The sequence below is a fragment of the Phoca vitulina genome, unplaced genomic scaffold, assembly GCF_004348235.1.
Source record: "Phoca vitulina isolate PV1807 unplaced genomic scaffold, GSC_HSeal_1.0 scaffold41, whole genome shotgun sequence".
Lineage (NCBI taxonomy): Eukaryota > Metazoa > Chordata > Mammalia > Carnivora > Phocidae > Phoca > Phoca vitulina.
The window spans coordinates 1,005,234-1,023,042 of NW_022589744.1; the positions used below are offsets into that span (position 1 = coordinate 1,005,234).

At 43.7% G+C, this 17,809-nt stretch overlaps 1 protein-coding gene across 1 annotated transcript in view; it reads left to right on the plus strand.

The window, feature by feature from the left end:
- The window catches only part of ITGB3 (integrin subunit beta 3), a 35,600-nt gene extending 23,248 nt beyond the window's left edge, over positions 1-12,352 (plus strand). The window contains exons 12-15 of the mRNA XM_032429965.1: positions 766-866; positions 2,957-3,076; positions 7,774-7,940; positions 9,516-12,352. Of these exons, the coding sequence (XP_032285856.1) occupies positions 766-866; positions 2,957-3,076; positions 7,774-7,940; positions 9,516-9,581 (454 nt within the window). The 3' untranslated portion in view covers positions 9,582-12,352. The remainder of the gene's footprint in view (positions 1-765; positions 867-2,956; positions 3,077-7,773; positions 7,941-9,515) is intronic.
- The last annotated feature ends 5,457 nt before the right edge of the window (positions 12,353-17,809 follow it).

Genomic DNA, 17,809 nt, shown 5'->3' on the forward strand with positions numbered 1-17,809 from the left:
TCCCCTGCGGCTAAGAGGCTAGCTTTCCTCTTTCCACTGAAGAGTTGGGGAAACGTTGGAGGGAGAGCCAACCAGGCAGGGGCCAAAGTAGTACCCTGGGGGCTCCAGGTGGAGAAACCTGCTCTCCTGGGCTGGCACCCTGAATCCCTGAGTTGGGAGGAAGGCTAACCCAGGGAGCTTCCAGGGGAATGTTCCTGTGCTGATATTCTGATTCTGTGGGAGATGTGGGGCTGCAGTTATGAAGGACACTGTGAGACGGGAGAAGGTCACGAGTATGTACTTCACTCATCTGGGGGTCAGGGGATGCTTCTGCCATTTCTCTTGCCACTTTAAGCAGGGCTGGACTCTTGGGGTGCGCAACCTGTGCATCTGTTCAGCGGCCCGTGCTTAGAAGAGCCCCACACTTGGTTTACCGCTCTGCTGGCCCTGTCTTGTAATTCTTAGTCATTTTTAAACAAGGGACCTGACATTTGCCTTTGCACTGGGCAACCAGATTACATGACCGGTTCTGCCTTTAGGGCTCCCCAGTCTGGCATAGGCTTCACTTCCTGTCATACTCTCGGTTGGGCCATGAAGAAGTTTAATGATGGTGCTGGGGCCCTCTGCCTGCCAGGCCTCCCACCCTGAACTCACAGACTTGACCCTCTGGGCCCCCGGGATTGTGGTACAGGTGTTTGTTTTCTGGTGTATGGAGGTCTGAGCCGGACTGAAACCTTGTAAGTTTGCTCTTCCCTTGTCTTAATCTCTGTGTCCTCTCTCTTTTAGGGAGTGTGTGGAGTGTAAGAAATTTGACCGAGGAGCCCTCCATGAGGACAATACCTGCAACCGTTACTGTCGTGATGAGATCGAGTCTGTGAAGGAACTTAGTAAGTTCAGTGTATCTCAGAGTTGCGCGCGCACACACACACACACACACACACACAAACACAGCTTCTAAAATTGTGCAATTAACCCCAGAAACTGTTCAACTCTCATCAGTAACATGGAAGAATAATTCCCACCTTAAAGGCATGTTGTGCGGACCTGATGCTTGCTAGGCACTCCCTAAAAGCTGGCTTCCCTGAGTCCTCCTGCACCTCTACTAATTGGTTCCACAGTCCCTCCCCATTCTGCTTCCCAGCACCCACAGACTCAGCAAGATCCTACAAATAACTTTTAAAGTATGCCTGATTTCAGACCCTAACTTTACCTCCTCAAGGAAAAGAAGACAATGCATCCCATTTTACAGATGAAGAAACTGAGGCACAGAGTGACAGGCATCATTTTAGGAAGCTAGTAAAGCATTTACTGAGTTTGCTTAACGAAGAGTGTTAAACAGTGCCCAGGCATACTGCTTTGCTGGTTTGGAGGGAAACCTTTACCTTTATGGATTTGTAGTTAAACTCATTATGATGGAGCCCTTCCTGGAATAAGACAGATAAAAATACAGTGGGGAGCGAAACTCTTGCTTGCAGTTATTCTGGTTTGTACTTTACCTTGACTTAAAAGGAGATAATCTTTGCTGCTGTCAGCACATCTGATATGATTATCTGGGTCAGCCTGGCATTGGCTGGTAGCAGGGAGATGGTAATCTCTCCCGAGATAGCCATCTCCCATGAAGGCAGGAAACATGTTTTTTAGTGAGAGCCACAGTAAGACACAGTCAGCTTCTGGCTGGAGTTTTACAGAAAGGGTCAGATCTCTGGACCCTTTGGCTAATATTAGAGGTGGGGCTGGGAGTGAGGATAGTGATTTGGGGATTGAGTTTGAAGACACAGCTTTTCCTCTGGAAGAGACTGGGTGTATGCTATGATTAGCTCAGCGGGGAGAGACTGCTGAGAGAAATGTGAGATGTTTTTATTACCTAGACCAGATGGATATCACAGGTTAGCTGATTAAGTATTTCTCATACCTCCTCCCCCCATGCCATGATAATCATAAAAATGAATGCTTGTTTGTATGGAATTGTATGACTTATAAAAGTTATGAAAGTGCCCTTTCATACCCACCATCTTATCCTTTTCTCAACAACCTAGTAAAGTAGAACTGTAGTACTGTTATCTTCATTTTACAGATGAGGATATGGAATTTCAGGCAAGTTACATAATCTGCCCGAACAAGTTAAGCTTAGAACTAAATCCGGAAATCCTTACCCTTTCCATTGTACTCTTATACCACTGGTTTTCTGAAGGCCTGTTGGGTTCAAGTCTGTAGGATGTGCTCTGAGACTCAAGTTCTAGTCCTGCTCCATCATGCACCTGTGGTGCAACCTTGGGACATTTGCTTAACCTCATCATGTGTCAGTTTTACCCATCCAGCTTCATCACTGGAGGATATAGTGCAGCTGATGGAGGGGTACCTATTGTTTCCCTGTCAGAATAAGATGTTTCAGAATCAGAAGGGATGAAGCCTACAAAACGTGATGGGAGTCCGAGAAGAAGGGATGGCTTGAGAGGAGCACTGGATCAGAAGCAGAAATGGAAGAAATATAAGGGCTGAGTCAATGAATTATTAAGAATCGTTGGGCAAGCAGAGAAGGGAAAGAGAGGGAAGGGAACACCCACTGTGTGTTAGGTACTGTTTACTTTATGCCATTTAGTTCTCTACCAACCTTGTGAGGTGGGGTATCATTTTCCTTTTATAGATGAAGAAAGAGAGAGCCAATGAGATCAAGTAACTTCCCTAGTATTACACAGCTGGCAGGTGGGAGGGCCAGGCTTTGAATCAGATCGTGGAATGTGTCATGTCCCTTCCAGAGGAAGGAATAAGAACCAAAAAGGGCCTGTGAGGGACAAAATACAGAAGTGAGGGTCACTAGAGGTAATTGCCAGGCCATCTCAAATCTAGACATCTTGCCTAACATCAGGCATAGGGTTTCCTGTTGCATACTTTCTCAGAAGTCTCATAACTGGGGCTTGGAGATGGCCCCATATTCCAGGAATCGCTTTTCATTCTTCCATCTTTTTCCCTTCCTCAGAGGATACTGGGAAGGATGCAGTGAATTGTACATACAAGAATGAGGATGATTGTGTCGTCAGATTCCAGTACTATGAAGACTCGAGTGGAAAGTCCATTCTCTATGTGGTAGAAGAGCCAGGTGAGTGAACCCTAAGGGCCATGTTAAGCAGTAATTTCCATCCATTGCTCCTCTTACACAGAACAGCCAGTTTAAGACTGACCTTACAAGTGATAAGTTAGGGCCTGTCATTGGACTATGGGTGATACTTAAATACATATATTAGTGAGAAAGCAACTTTGCTAATTGAGGAGATAGAAAAATAAGAAGGTGGGTAAGGAAAGGAAGAAGGTAGAGGGGCGCCTGGGTAGCTCAGTTGGTTAAATGGCGGACTTGATTTTGGCTCAGGTCATGATTTCAGGGTCATGGGATTGAGCCCACGTCGAGCTCTGCGCTCAGTGTGGAGTCTGTTTAAGATTCTCTCTCTCCCTCTCCCTCTGCCCCTCCATCCAGTCATGCTCTCTCTCTCTCTAAAATAAATAAATAAAACCTTAAAAAAAAAAAAGAAGGTAGATATGGATCCCATGAAGGGACAAAATATATCATGGCATTTTTTGAGGTGACAATGTTAAGAAGTAAGGAATTTAAAGTCTAGGACTGTTCAGCATCTGCTCTACTAAAAGTAGGTGGTTGCCAAGAGCAACCTGCTTGCTGCTTCAGAGGAAGGCCTGATGCTTTGAGGTGTTGACCTTACCAAGTTGGCCATGAGACATGGTGCTGGGTTTGAGGCACCCACCCAAGGTGCCCTGAACACTGAAAAGAGGGTGCTTGCTCTGGAAGCAGGAGGAGCCCATCTATCATACACACAGACCAACTGCAGGCTTGTCACCATGTAACCACAGTAGATTTGCTTGCTTCCCCTTACTACCTCTGTCTCCTTCCTTTCTCTTAAACAACAGACTAAGCTATGAATCATTAGAAAATATTTTCGAGTACTTATTATATGTCAGGCAGTGGACTCGGTGCTGGGAGGATCACAATAGATAAAGCAGAGGTGGCACTCACAGGCCAGGGGAGAGGTGCATGTAAATCAATAATGACACTGCTGAGGGACAAGGGCTATGTTATGGCAGGGGCTAGACAGGAACTTTTGGGAATGAAGGAACAATGTCTGAAGGCAGAGACTAAGTCAGTTGGTTGCTTGACATTCTTTTTTTTTTTAAAGATTTTATTTATTTATTTGAGACAGAGAGAATGAGAGAGAGAGAGAGAGAGCACATGAGAGGGGTGAGGGTCATAGGGAGAAGCAGGCTCCCTGCCGAGCAGGGAGCCCGATGCGGGACTCGATCCAGGGACTCCAGGATCATGACCTGAGCCGAAGGCAGTCGCTTAACCAACTGAGCCACCCAGGCGCCCCGGTTGCTTGACATTCTTAACAGCTGTAGGAATTTCTTCAGATCTTCCTTCAGACCAGCGTCCAGCAAACTCTTTCTGCAAAGGGCCAGATGTTAAATATTTTAGGCTTTGTGGGCCATGTGGTCTCTGCCATGACTACTCTGCCATTGTAACAGGAAAGCAGCATATATTTAATGCACGAGCCTAAGCATATTTACAAAAACAGATGGCAAGCCACATTTGGCTCCCAGACCGTAGTTTGCTGGTCCCTGCTTTAGGAAAGTGGGTCTCAAACTTTTGTATGTTCCCCCTTGTTAAAAAGAACCCAGAGTCCTGAGCCCCGTCCTGCTTCCATGAGCCTCTGTGTTCTTGATTAGTGCTCCCAGCAATTGTGAAACACCCCAATATTTGAGTGCCTCTGTTTTGGACACATCACTTCCCCTAATGAGCCCTCTCAGACCTCCTCTGGCATCCATGCTGCTGATTCGGTTGGGGGCTCAGAGCAGCTGTGCTTCCCTTAGAAGCGCCTTCATCACACCATTAAATTGCTTCTTTCATCACCCATCTCTCTCAGTAGATCACAAGCTCCGTGAACACAGGGACTGTCTTATCTATTGTTATATCCATACTTGGCTCAGTCATCTACAGAGAAGATACTTGATAAACGGTTTTTGAGTGAATTCATAGGACTGATTATTCCTAGGAGACAGGCAGGCTTGTATACCTCTTGATACCTGCTAGGAGGATTTGGGCTGCTTGGAGAAGGAAGGGGGCAGAAGGGGGAAGAATCTCTGCTACACCTGTGTCAGCCAGGGTGTTGCTGGCTCCATGGGTAGAGGAAAGCATGGTGCCCCATCTGTGATATTGTTCACCAGCCTTGCCCAGGGCTCTCACCTTTAGAAGGAAGAAGGGTGGTAAAGAAAGGATATGGCCTTCATTTTCTTTACTGACTCAAGGGAAAGCTAACATGGGAAGGGGAAAGGGAAGAGTCTGGATATGTATCTGTGGATTATTTGGCCATGACCCCCCACACTTTCCCATCTACCTGTGTTAACACATTTCATGGATTTTTCTACACCCACCATATCTGTACCTTTGTCCTTTCTCCTTTCAGAAGGGCGGTATGTTCTTGCTTTTGGGTTTAACATTACTTTACGTCTTTGCTGCAATAATCCTTACTGATGCTTCTGCTATATCACTTACCAAAATCTTTTGGCTTGATGTTCTTAGACTGGATCTCCTTACCTGGAGTTGTGGGGAATAAAGATGGTGATAACCTGAGCTGGTACAAATAACCCCTGGAGGGGGGGTAACTTTTCTGATGTGGACCCCTTCCTCCACATTGGGAAATGGGATCCCAGGCCTACATTTAATATCTTGTTGCCCCGGAATTCCAAGTTCTGCCTCTCCTCTCACCCACCACCTCCAACCATTTTCAGGTGCTCTGGCTTCAAGCAGAATGTAGCACTTGAGGTCCTGGAGTATAGAAGATTATTCTCATTCTCTTCTCTAACTCATGCCCTTGTGGATGCTCTCCCTGAAGGGCTGGACCATTTCAGGGCAGCAGAGAGAGCACTACCAAAGGGCTTGGCATTGGCTGGGTGGTGTTCAGCCTGCGTAGAGTGGGATCCCCTGAGCTGGGTCCTCATCACTCTCACATAGGGTTTCCTGGAAAATACAGTATATCCCATGCAATATTTAGTACATACTTAGGCTAAAAAGTTATTCATTGTTTATCTGAAATTCACATTTAACTGGACTTCCTATACTTTTGTATAATCTGCTAGTCCTACCCAATCTTTCTTGACCTCAGGTCCCCACCATGGGTCCTCATCACTGTGGCTAGGAGAGCTTTCTAGAGACCACCTGATCCTGTCCTCTGCTTCCAGGAAGCCTGCCATCCACCCCCTTAAGGACAATTGCTTAACAGATGCTTTTCCCTGAAGATCTCTTGACATTCTACCTGTCCTGTCCATACTGGCATACAGAATTGAAGAGATTTTACTTTGAGGTTTGAGGGTCAGCCCTATCTTCTAGAGAATTTGTAATTGTTTTTCCCAGAAGAACTGGGACCCTTCACTCCTGGGAACTCAGACACTGGGACCTCAGAGCCTCTCTCCAGATGCTTCTTTAATTATAGACAGGTTATAATTTGGTGGCTTGGGAAAGAGCCAGCTTGGGTTTGTGTTGGTGGTTGTTTTTGGGTCATGTGTGGTGAGCACAGAGTATATGTTTAGAGAAGAAGGTGGGAGACAGTGTGGAAAGTGGGTGTGACCTCCTCTCCAGACCCATCAATACTCATATATCCAAATACCTAATTACATAACACCTGAGAAGTCACTGGAGTGAGGTCACCCATCAGACACCTGTGGTTTATGGGAAGCAGAGCTCTGTGGAGCACACTCAGCTTGGCCTTCAGAAGGGTGACGCACCTCTGTCTGTGTTGGTTGTTGACTGGGTTTGAACAGGAAGTCAGCTCTCAATAGGGTTAAGATTTTAGATGATGAAATATTTTGGGAAGGAGCCCAAAATATTCTCTTTGTTGGCAGGCCTCCTGGTCTCTAAGTGTGCTAACAAGGTCATTAGGTATCCAGCCCTCAGGGATGTACATACCTAAATCAGGGTAACAAACACAAATGCCTACAGGAGCTAGGTACATAACTTAGTGAAAACAGTCAGATATAACAGGAAGGCCAGTAATAATGGTAGCTGATATTTATTGAGCACTGAGTTTGTGCCAGGCAGTCTTCTGAGTTCTTTAAATATATGGAGAAATAGGAAACAGACACCCAGAAAGGTGAAATAATTTATCGAAGGTCCCATAGCAAAGTAAGTGGTAAGCCAGGATTCGAACCCAGGCAGGCTAACTCCAGAGCGCAAGGTAGCATGGCCTCAATAAGTTACCTGTTGCCTCTGTTTAGTGGAGAAAAGAGGATGGTGAGAATTCTGGCAAACTAGAAAATGTGTCCCATCCAATGGGGACAGCTGCTCCTCACATCTCACCAGGGCTGCCCTGTGGGTTCAGTGTTTCCAGACCTTTTGATTTTTTTTCTAAAGAGAAAAAGAAGAATCTGAAATTTCAGGGGGATAATCTCCTGATTATTCAATGTTGCCAACAAAATCAAAATTTTTTATTAAGTTTTTATTTTAACTCCGGTGTAGTTAACATAAAATCAGATTTTTAATGAACACTTACATAGGTTCGATTCTGCCATGGGTGACCTGTTTATGACCTCTGACTTAAACCACTCAGGACAGATTACTGCTGTCTTAAAGATCGACACCCCCTCCTTTAAAAAATTAGTTGGTGTATTTCCTAAGTCCTGTTTCCTTTAGAGAACTTTCTAGTAATTTCTTTCTTGGTCAAGAAGATCTATTCATAGCCAGTTTAAGTGATTCCTGCTACATTCACAACCTCTCTGCTCTGTGCTCTCTCCTGACAGAGTGTCCCAAGGGTCCTGACATCCTGGTGGTCCTGCTTTCAGTGATGGGGGCCATTTTGCTCATTGGCCTTGCTACGCTGCTCATCTGGAAGCTCCTCATCACCATCCATGACCGGAAGGAGTTTGCTAAATTTGAGGAAGAGAGAGCCAGAGCAAAATGGGACACAGTAAGAGGCTGGGCTGGGCATTTTCTCAAGTCATTGGTTTGAGAGTCTCAAGTGGAAGCTGCAGATGCATAGGGTGGCCAGGTTCAGCTAGCCGATAATTTCCCAGTTAGCCTCTGTTCTGGAAATTAGGAGATGGTCCCATTGTCCTTATTATACCTGGAAACCCCACCCGATTCTCTCTCTACCACATAGTGACAACTAGTCATGTCAGTGAGTACTGACTGAACACAGGTAGGGCCCAGCTCTGCTCTGGACACTGATGCAATGAAAAAGAGACTTCTCCAGTTGAAGAAGATAGGACAAACTTGAGAATTCTACACTGAGAACATATAATACATTATATCCTGATGAAGTCCAAAGCATTAAACACAAACAGAAAATTAAAAAAAAAGAGCTAACTTTTGCTGAGGATTCACCATATACTAGGAACTGTTCTAAATGATTTTTAGGTACTAACTTCTTCCATCCCTGTAACAGCCCTAGATAGGAGGCAGCATTATTTTTCCCATTTTATAGGTAAGGAAACAGCACAGAGAGCTTAAGCAGCCTGCCCGATTGTGGGAGGGAATTAAGTTATGATAGGAATTACTTTTTGGGCCAGCCTCTTAAAAAATATCCTTGGGGTGCCTGGGTAGCTCAGTTAGGTGTCTGCCTTCAGCTCAGGTCATTATCCCAGGATACTGGGATCGAGCCCCTCGTTGGGCTCCCTGCTCAGCAGGGAGTCTGCTTCTCCCTCGCCCACTCCCCCTGCTTGTGTTCCCTTTCTAGCTGTGTCTCTCTCTGTCAAATAAATAAGTAAAATCTTAAAAAAATATCCTCCCTGTAGTTTATTCTGATAGAATTAAATGAAACAATCATCTACTGAGAACTTTCTGTATACTTAATTTTACTCTGTTCTTCTTTGGTTCATCTTCCACATTTTAACTTTTTTCTGGACCTTCCAAATGGCTGTTTGACTCCATGCATGTCCAGGGGGAGGCTTGAGATTCTCTCTCTCTGCCCCTGCCCCCCCCAAATAAGTGAATAAATCTTAAAAAAAAAAAAAAAAGAAAAGAATTTGGGAAACCCAGTGAGGGTTTATTTTTTCTTGCTAACATGACAATTTGTGGGTAGTGCTTGGAGGGATGAGATGAGAACAAATTAAAATTATTTTGAGCAAAAGCTGTCCTCTTGGTTTCAGCTACCACCTGCTACATTTCCCATCTCTGCCCACTTCCCCCAGCATGGTCACAAGGAAGGAAAAATAGGGAGAAGGGCAAAAGAGAGAGTTCAGGAGAGAGGCAAGAAATCAATACTGGCAAAAAGAGATCCTGAAATGTTTGGTGATCCCCCAAAAAGTAATGGGCTGGATTCAGCCCCTTAGAAATAGCAGTAGGATGGCTTTCCATCTTCTCTCTGCTCTTATTTCCTATCCATTCCCATCTTAAGGGTGAATATGGGGTACAATGAGCATTAAGTGGTTCATCAATGGTATATCCCAGAGAAGGGTGTCTTGGGTAGACTTTTCAGACGAAATGTAATCCTTGAGGGAAGGGGAGAGGTGAGGAATTCACTGCTTCTCTGTTCTCTCCATAGGCCAACAACCCACTGTACAAAGAGGCCACATCCACCTTCACCAACATCACCTACCGTGGCACTTAATGACAAGGAGTCATCCTCAGATCACTATCAGGCTGTCCCAGAATTGTGGACATCTCTGCTGTCATGTTTACAGGGAACGATATCTGTGGGGCGAGATTGGGGGCTGGGCGTGGGGTGGTTTGGAAGAACATCAGTCTGTGGAAGTGTGGGTCTCTGTGCGTGTGTCCATGTGAGTGTGCTGCGTGTGGGGGAATGTGTAATTTAAAACTTGTGATATGTCCCAGGTAAGCGGAGCTCCTCAGCCGTCCACAGAATGCCTCCTTCAGGGATTCTTCCTGCTTAACCTGAGGGTGACCAACACAGCTGAGCAGGTGTTCTACATTACCTCAGTGAGAAGCCAGCTTTCCTTTTCCGGCCATTTCTTCCTGAAGAGGAGGGCAGGGCTGAGCCTCTCATTCCAGAGAAAGGGACCTTGACTCTACTATGAGTTCATGGTTCTTGGGCCTGATGCTCAGCAGCTCTGATAGCAACTGCTGGGCTTGGCAGCCTTATTGTGTCATCTGGGCCTTTATCTCCTTTCCCTTCCCTCAGGCTGAAGGAGAAGTCTTGCTAGCAGTTCTGTGGGGAGTGAGGATGGTAGGGCCACTCAGGGGTCATGCATGGCCTGGATGAATGTGCCACGGTCCCCCAGTTCATCGTCATCACCCTTCATATTTGTCTCATCAGCAGCTCCACGCTAGAAGTTCCTTTAGAAGAAGTGCGTCACCCTTAGACCAGCATTGCTTCTTTACCTTCTACTTCCACCCTCCCACTGCTGTAGACATTTGCTACATCCTGGGGATTTCTTTCATGACCAAACACTTTTCCTCCCAGGGAGAGTGCTGTGATTAGAGCCAGAGGTCTGGCCCCACCCTTCAGGCCCTCTGCCCCTGGTCCAGGGCACCTGCACACACCCAACCTGGTGCTTCTGTGTGCTACATCCATCCATCCATGCGGCTGATTGCATTTATCTACCTCTTGGCTGTCCTTGGGTGAAGGAATCGTTCCCATGGCTCTCCGAGTCTGCTGGACATAAATGCCACATTTGGAACGCTGGGTCAGTTGTATCAGCGTGTGTGGCCTATTCTGTGGGCTGGGCAACCTCATTTTAACTCAGTCTTTAATCCTAGAGGCCAGAAGTGCAATTTTATTTTATTTTTCTCATTGGGTCACCTGAAACCATGATGAGGCTTGCTTAATCTAAAGGAGTATGTATATAATCACACTTGCATTATATTTGTAACTTTATTTGGTGGTGAGGAAGAAGTGTTAAAAAAACAAACAAACCCACACAGACTTGGACTGGATACACACCCTCCCACTTGGCGTCATTCCTAGGCAGGTGCTGCTCTGTCACTGGGTCTGTAGGGGCTCTCTCATCCTGGAAGCCTGTGGGGATGGACCCATGGGCATGCCGGGCCTTTTCTGAGGAGGTGGGATACAGGCTGTTCTTTTTTCCTAGCCATAGCTGTTTGCTCTGTTGGTATTCACCTTAGTCTACCACCCTTACCCCCATTCCATCAAGAAAAAGGGAAGGACCTATAGAGAGTGGTCTGATGATCAGAAAATCTAAGTCCTGGCCTCAGTGTTGCAGCTAAGGAATCTTTAACCTTAATTAAGGCAAGTCTCTTCTTCTCCTTGGGGCTCAATTTTCTAGTCTGGAAAATGATAGGTTTGGACCGGTCACTCTAGAAGGTCTGTTTTGGTGTTGATATTCTAAGATGCTGGGACTTCCCGTGGCATCAAGCATGGAGTTAAGATTCTGTGAGATGTTACTGTTTGTTGTTTTAGTTGGGAGACCTGAGAGACCTGGCTTTGGCAAGAGCAGATGTCATTCCACATCACCTTTCTCAACAAAAGAGCCTCATTCTATTCTCTCTCAGAACCCCTTCCCCGACGTTTGTTAGCAGTTACATCTCCTGATGTAGCACTCAAGCTCCACTTAGCTTATGATTTCTTATTTCACTTTGCACACATTTGCATCCACGTATAAGGAAAAGGCATCTATAAACGTAGCTGAAATATGTATTCTGTATCTGTGGGTTAACATTGAGAATAAGCTTTTGGAATTAGGAATGGGGCAAATGACTGAGCCTTGTCTCATCCATGGATTACCCTTTACTGAAGGGGATGGTAGTACAGTCGAGGGTTGAATCCAAGAAGTTTCAAACCTAACTATACCTTTTGCCTACTGAGACAAGAGTCCATTAGAGTAGTAGTTGGACATTTTCTTTAGATAAGATGGTTTATATGAAGAAATTGTATCAAAGGAGGAAGAACATATTTAAAAGATAAAAAAAAACGGTAGGACTCTTGTCTGAGCTTCTGGAACAAGGCTTCTAAGCCTTTGTCTGTATGTGGGGGAACCTGTTCACGAGATAACAAAGTGCAGTCAGTTCTGGCCTCATGTAGGGTGAACATCTAAATAGTATTTTGGCATTGGCACGGCCCCAAAAGGTTATTCATGCTCAGCTCATCTGGAGATAATTTATGTCAATCTCAGGGTCCGTGGACAGTAACGGGAAGCTTTGAACATTCCTGACAAGTTGTCACATAAGGAGTCAGTTCTTTACCTCTCAGATATTCTTAGACCACCCATGATTTCAAGATACTTCTCTTTGTTAAGTATTCCTGGTTGAAATGACTTAAGTGCCTTCCTGACTTCCCAACCACCCCCTCTGTTTGAGTTGTGCAACAGTGAATTAAATGTGCTTTCCAAAACGAATTGACCTAAGGCTGCCCAGTTCTTCCTGTGTTGTACTTTCTGTTTTCTTTGGGTGAAAAGAGTAAGTGTCATTGCCTCAAAAATGATTATTTTAGAACAAGCATGTTTCCAAATGTAACCGAGGGATGACTGCTATGGGAACCGAAGTTTGGTCCAGAACCCAGAGTTTTTCTTTAGACTTTAATAACATTTTCAGTCAGTAGGTTATTACGCTCTAAGAGTTAGAGTTGTTTTGCTTTTAATTGGGGATTTTTTAGAACTTGTGCAACCTCAATAGAACAGACTGTCAGTTTAGCTTCGGTTTTGTTTGCAGGAGGCATAAATCGGTACAATAAAGGCTTAATGGCAAATTATTTCCAGGATCATTTAAATGCCCAACTTTTATTTAAGGAATTAGGTCTCAGAATGTGGTCCCAGGACCAGCAGCCTCTGTATCATATGGGAATTTTTAGTTTACTAACATTGTTGGTAATGAAAATGCAAAGGCCACACCCCAGAACTACTAACTCAGAAAACCTGAGAGTGGGGCCCAGCATTCTCTTTCAGTAAGCCTTCCTGGTGATTCTATGGCATACTCCAGTCTAAGAACCACTGACATTGGGGCGCCTGGGTGGCTCAGTCGTTAAGCGTCTGCCTTCGGCTCAGGTCATGATCCCAGGATCCTGGGATCGAGCCCCGCATCGGGCTCCCTGCTCCATAGGAAGACTGCGTCTTCCTCTCCCACTCTCCCTGCTTGTGTTCCCTCTCTAGCTGTGTCTCTCTCTGTCAAATAAATAAATAAAATCTTAAAAAAAAAAAAAGAACCACTGACATAAAGAGTCACATACCTATCCTTCTGGCTTAATAAGTTTGCAGTCAGTCAGTTCAGTTACTAAAAATTATGAACAGAGCTTGGCTGGTAGATTAAGAAAACCAAATATCTACCCACATAAAATGAAAATCTACTTTTGATCCATTTTCCAAGTTAAGTGATCAAAGGCTTCTTGGGTTCACTGTCAGCCACCAATTCCCATGAAAAACTAAAAGAAGTAATAGATCAAAATCACAGGGAAAAACAACAACTAACAGGATCCTTGGCAGGCATCTAAGAAGAACTTTTACTTACAGGGGATGGGATCAATATCCTCATTATTTGCACTATCATTCTATAGGATAAGACTTTAGAATTTGTAACTTCACTTTGCTATTTAAAATGTACTGAGCCTCGACAGTGTGGGATTGAAGTTACTTTACAGGACACTCATAATCTTTGCCTTTGAGTCTTGCATTCCTTACATAATGTACATTTTTAAAAACACATTATAGTGCATGACATCATAAAAAGATTACATGAACATAGACTGAGTCCTTTTATGGTGAAATTTTGTAAGAGTCACTGTGTTTTATTTATGTCATGGCGACTGATGACTAAATGTCTGGATGAAAATGGAGGACTTTCTGTGAAAATGAAATAAAAATCTGTATGTCAAATCACATTAGTAATCCCCCAACTCTTGGCCTCTGTAGTCTGAACTCTATAGTAGGAGCCACAGTGCACTCATTTTTCACACTGATGTAAGGAAACAATAGCATATGCTTTGCATGGAAGCCATTTAATACTTGTTGAAAAATAATTTCTATTTGGCTTTGTAATATATTTCTGGAAATACATATTTCTAATTTTTTGTAGTTTGACCGAAGCATACAAGGAAGTAGTTTTAAATCCTTGTGATAGGGGTTAACTATATTGGTTTTTTTTCTACTTAAAAGTCTTATTTTATCCTGTTTTTTAATATGAATTCAATTAACATATAATGTATTATTGGTTTCAGAGGTACAGGTCTGTGATTCATCATCTTATATAATATCCAGTGCTTATTAAATCACGTGCCCTCCTTAATGCCCATCACCCAGTTACCCCATCCCCCCACCCCCTCCCCTCCAGCAACCCTCAGTTTGTTTCCTCTGATTAAGAGCGTCTTATGGTTTGTCTCCCTCTCTGGTTTTGTCTTGTTTTATTTTTTTCCTCTCTTTCCCTGTGATCCTCTGGGGGTTAACTATATGGTTAAATAAAAATTTAAAAGCCCACTTAATGTGGCTACCCAAGAATGGTTAGTATGTGAAAAGAAAATTGTCAGGAACATGATTGTGTTCCCTGCAACTGCTGTCATAGCGAGGTCTCTCCAATCTCTTACACAGAGGAAACAATTTCCATCAGCTGTGTATTTTCTGACAATGCATGCTTATAGAATATAAATCTAGAAATCAACATTTAGGAAATTTAAGAGCCTTTAAGCAAAATCTCCCCAGTAAATTATTATTATTATTTTTTAAGATTTTATTTATTTATTTGACAGAGAGAGACACAGCGAGAGAGGGAACACAAGCAGAGGGAGTGGGAGAGGGAGAAGCAGGCTTTCCGCCAAACAGGGAGGCTGATGTGGGACTCGATCCCAGGACTCTGGGACCATGACCTGAGCCGAAGGCAGATGCTTAACGACTGAGCCACCCAGGCGCCCCCGAGTAAATTATTCTTTATTATTGTCCTGAAAAGAACTTTGTAAGAAAAAATTTCACCATTCATTGTGGTTTATGTAATATATTAGTTGGGTTTTCCTGTGACTCATACACAATTGGCATGATTCTTTGGAGAGAGCAGAGTGCTGGGTGTGTAAATAGCATTTGGTGGCCAATGAAACTACTTTGTTAAGAAAAAGGAAAAATGTTGATGGACGTATGCTAGACTTTGCTTTTCCCGACTCTTATAATCACCCATTGTGACAGAGGTTGCTAATTGTGCCCCCCTGTTTTCCCCTTCTCACATAATATTAGAACTCCTAATTTTCAGTTGGACACATGGCTGTCCAGAATAAATCCTGTTTCTTAGCCTCCCCTGCAGCTAGGTGTGCCATGTCCATCTCAAAGAAGTGAGATGTAAATGAAAGAGGTGCATACAACTTCCAGTAAATGCTACTTAAGGGAGGGAGCATGCCTTTCTTCTCCCCTTCCTTCTTCAGGAAGGCTGGAATGTAGAGATAATAGCTAGAATTTAAGCAGACATCATGGATCAGGATGTGACCTAAGGGATTATAGTAGTTATCTATTGCTACATAACAAATTACCCCACAATTTATTAGCTTAAAATAGCAAACACTATCTTGCAGTTTCTGTGGCATGTCAGCTAGCTTCTCCCTAAGTGGGTAATCCAAGAGAGAGCAAGGAGGAAGCTGCAATGTCTTTTATGACTTAGGTTTTTTTTTTTTTTAAGATTTATTTATTTATTTGAGAGAGAGAGAGAATGGCGGAGAGGGGCAGGGGGAGAGGGAAAGAGAGTCTTAAGCAGACTTTGTGTGGAGCACAGAGCCTGACATGGGGCTTGATCTCATGACCTGAGCCAAAACCAAGAGTCAGTCCTTTAACCTACTGCACCCCTATAACTTAGTTTTTTGTTTTTAAAGATCTATTTGAGAGAGAGAGAGAGAGCGTGCAAGTGAGCATGAGCAGGGGAGGGGCAGACAGAGAGGGAGAGAGAATCTCAAGCAGACTCCCCACTGAGCATGGAGCCAGATGCAGGGCTTCTCAGGACCCTGAGATCATGGCCTGAGCTGAAATCAAGAGCTGGACACCCAACCGACTGAGCCACCCAGGCGCCCCCATGACTTAGTTTTGTGTCATATTATCACTTCTGCCATACTCTATTCATTGTAAGTAGTCTTCTATATCCAGCCCACATTCAAGAAGAGTAGACTCGATGCCATCTTTTGAAGATAACAAGCATTGAAGTAGATAGAATTGTTGCCCCTGCCCACCCCCGTCCCAAGGATATCCACATTCTAATCCCTAGAACCAGTGAATATGTTACCTTGCATGGAATAAAGGATTTTGTTGGTGTGATTAAGGACAGAAACAGGGAAATCTCATGGATTATCTGGGTAGCCTTAATATCATAAAGGTTTTTATAAGAGGAAGGTAGAGGGTCAGAATGAGAGTAGAAAATGTAATGATGGGAACAGGTCAGAATGAGGTGGCCATGAGTCAAGAAATGCATATAGCTCCTGAAGCTGAAAAAGGTAAGGAATAGATTTTCCTCTAGAGCCTTCAGGAAAGCAGCCTTTGATTTTAGCCCTGTAAGACCAATTTTGAACTTCAGATCTCCAGAAATGTAAGACCATAAATTGTTGTTTAAGCCACTAAGCTTGTGGTAATTTGTTGTTTAAGCCACTAAGCTTGTGGTAATTTGTTACAAGAAGAAACTAATACACCAAAGAATTTGTGGACATATTTTAAAACTGCCACAGTCCACCCTCTGGTGACAAATTATTTATAGTCCTCCCATACGTAAAATGCCCTCACCCCTCCCAAAACCCCAGAGTCTTAACTCATTATAGCATTCACTCAAAATTCAGAGTCTTGTCCTCTAAATAGGTCTTGGGGCAGACAAAGCTTTTTGGATATATTTCCTTATATTCAGCCACTTGAGTACAGTACCTCTCAATTTGAAGTCATACAGAAAAAAGCTATATGCTTCCTTCCTACAACAACCAATATAAAAGTTAGGGTAACTACTACAGACACTCCTGTTCCAATAGTCAGAAAACAGGAGGTTCACAGAAGTCCCTGGTCCACAGCAGGTCACTGGGTACAGGTTTATAGTTCCACATTCAAGGCCTGGGAATAATTTTTCATGGATTTTGGTTCTAGGCTCTTGGTTTTACACCGTAAGTCATTTTTCTATTAAAGGTAGCATGTGTTTACATCTAAGTAGTTTTCTCGGCCTGCTTCCTGCTTACAGAACTTGGGGGCCAAAAGGCCTCTTTCCTTTTTGTACTTGGATTCTTTCAGCCCAAGCTAGCAGGGTTTCTGACAATACAATAGTCTAAAAAATTACGAATCTCCTGTGAATCCTTTTGGGTTTCAGTCCATTAGATAAGAGCCCTATCCATAAATATCTTTGAGCTAAATCTTTTTGTACCTTGGGCTTCTGCAGAAGGACAAAAGCCTTAAGCTTCTTCGAAGTCGTATTATTTGAATGAGAGGATCCAAGAAGCATAACCTTAAAATCTTTACAGAGGCTTTTGTCTGATTGAAGGGTACTCTGTCATACCTCCCTTAAGCTGCCAATGGAATGAAAGCCAGTGGAGCAATTAAATAGAAGATGGTGTGCCTGCAACTGTGTAAACAATTATCTTGCCTCCCAAGTGGCTATTTCTGAATCTCCTAAATGTGAGAAATAAAAGTCTATCTTGCTTAGGCCACTATTATTTAGGCATTTTCTGTTACTGGTAAAAGAATCTAATACTAACCAATATACTCTTGGTGCTACTTTGGCGGGGGGGGGGGGGGGTGTGTGTCTGTGAAACCTACTAATACAGAAACTAACTTGTCAATAAATTCAGTACTAAAAACCACAAGTGTTCAATATTTGTGAAGCATCCACAATCTGTTGATCAACACACAGACCGAAACCATTATAATCTTTACACATTAGAAGTTGATGGTTTATGAATAGGTGGAAAACGGGCTGAGTCCCTTAATAGATGTGACT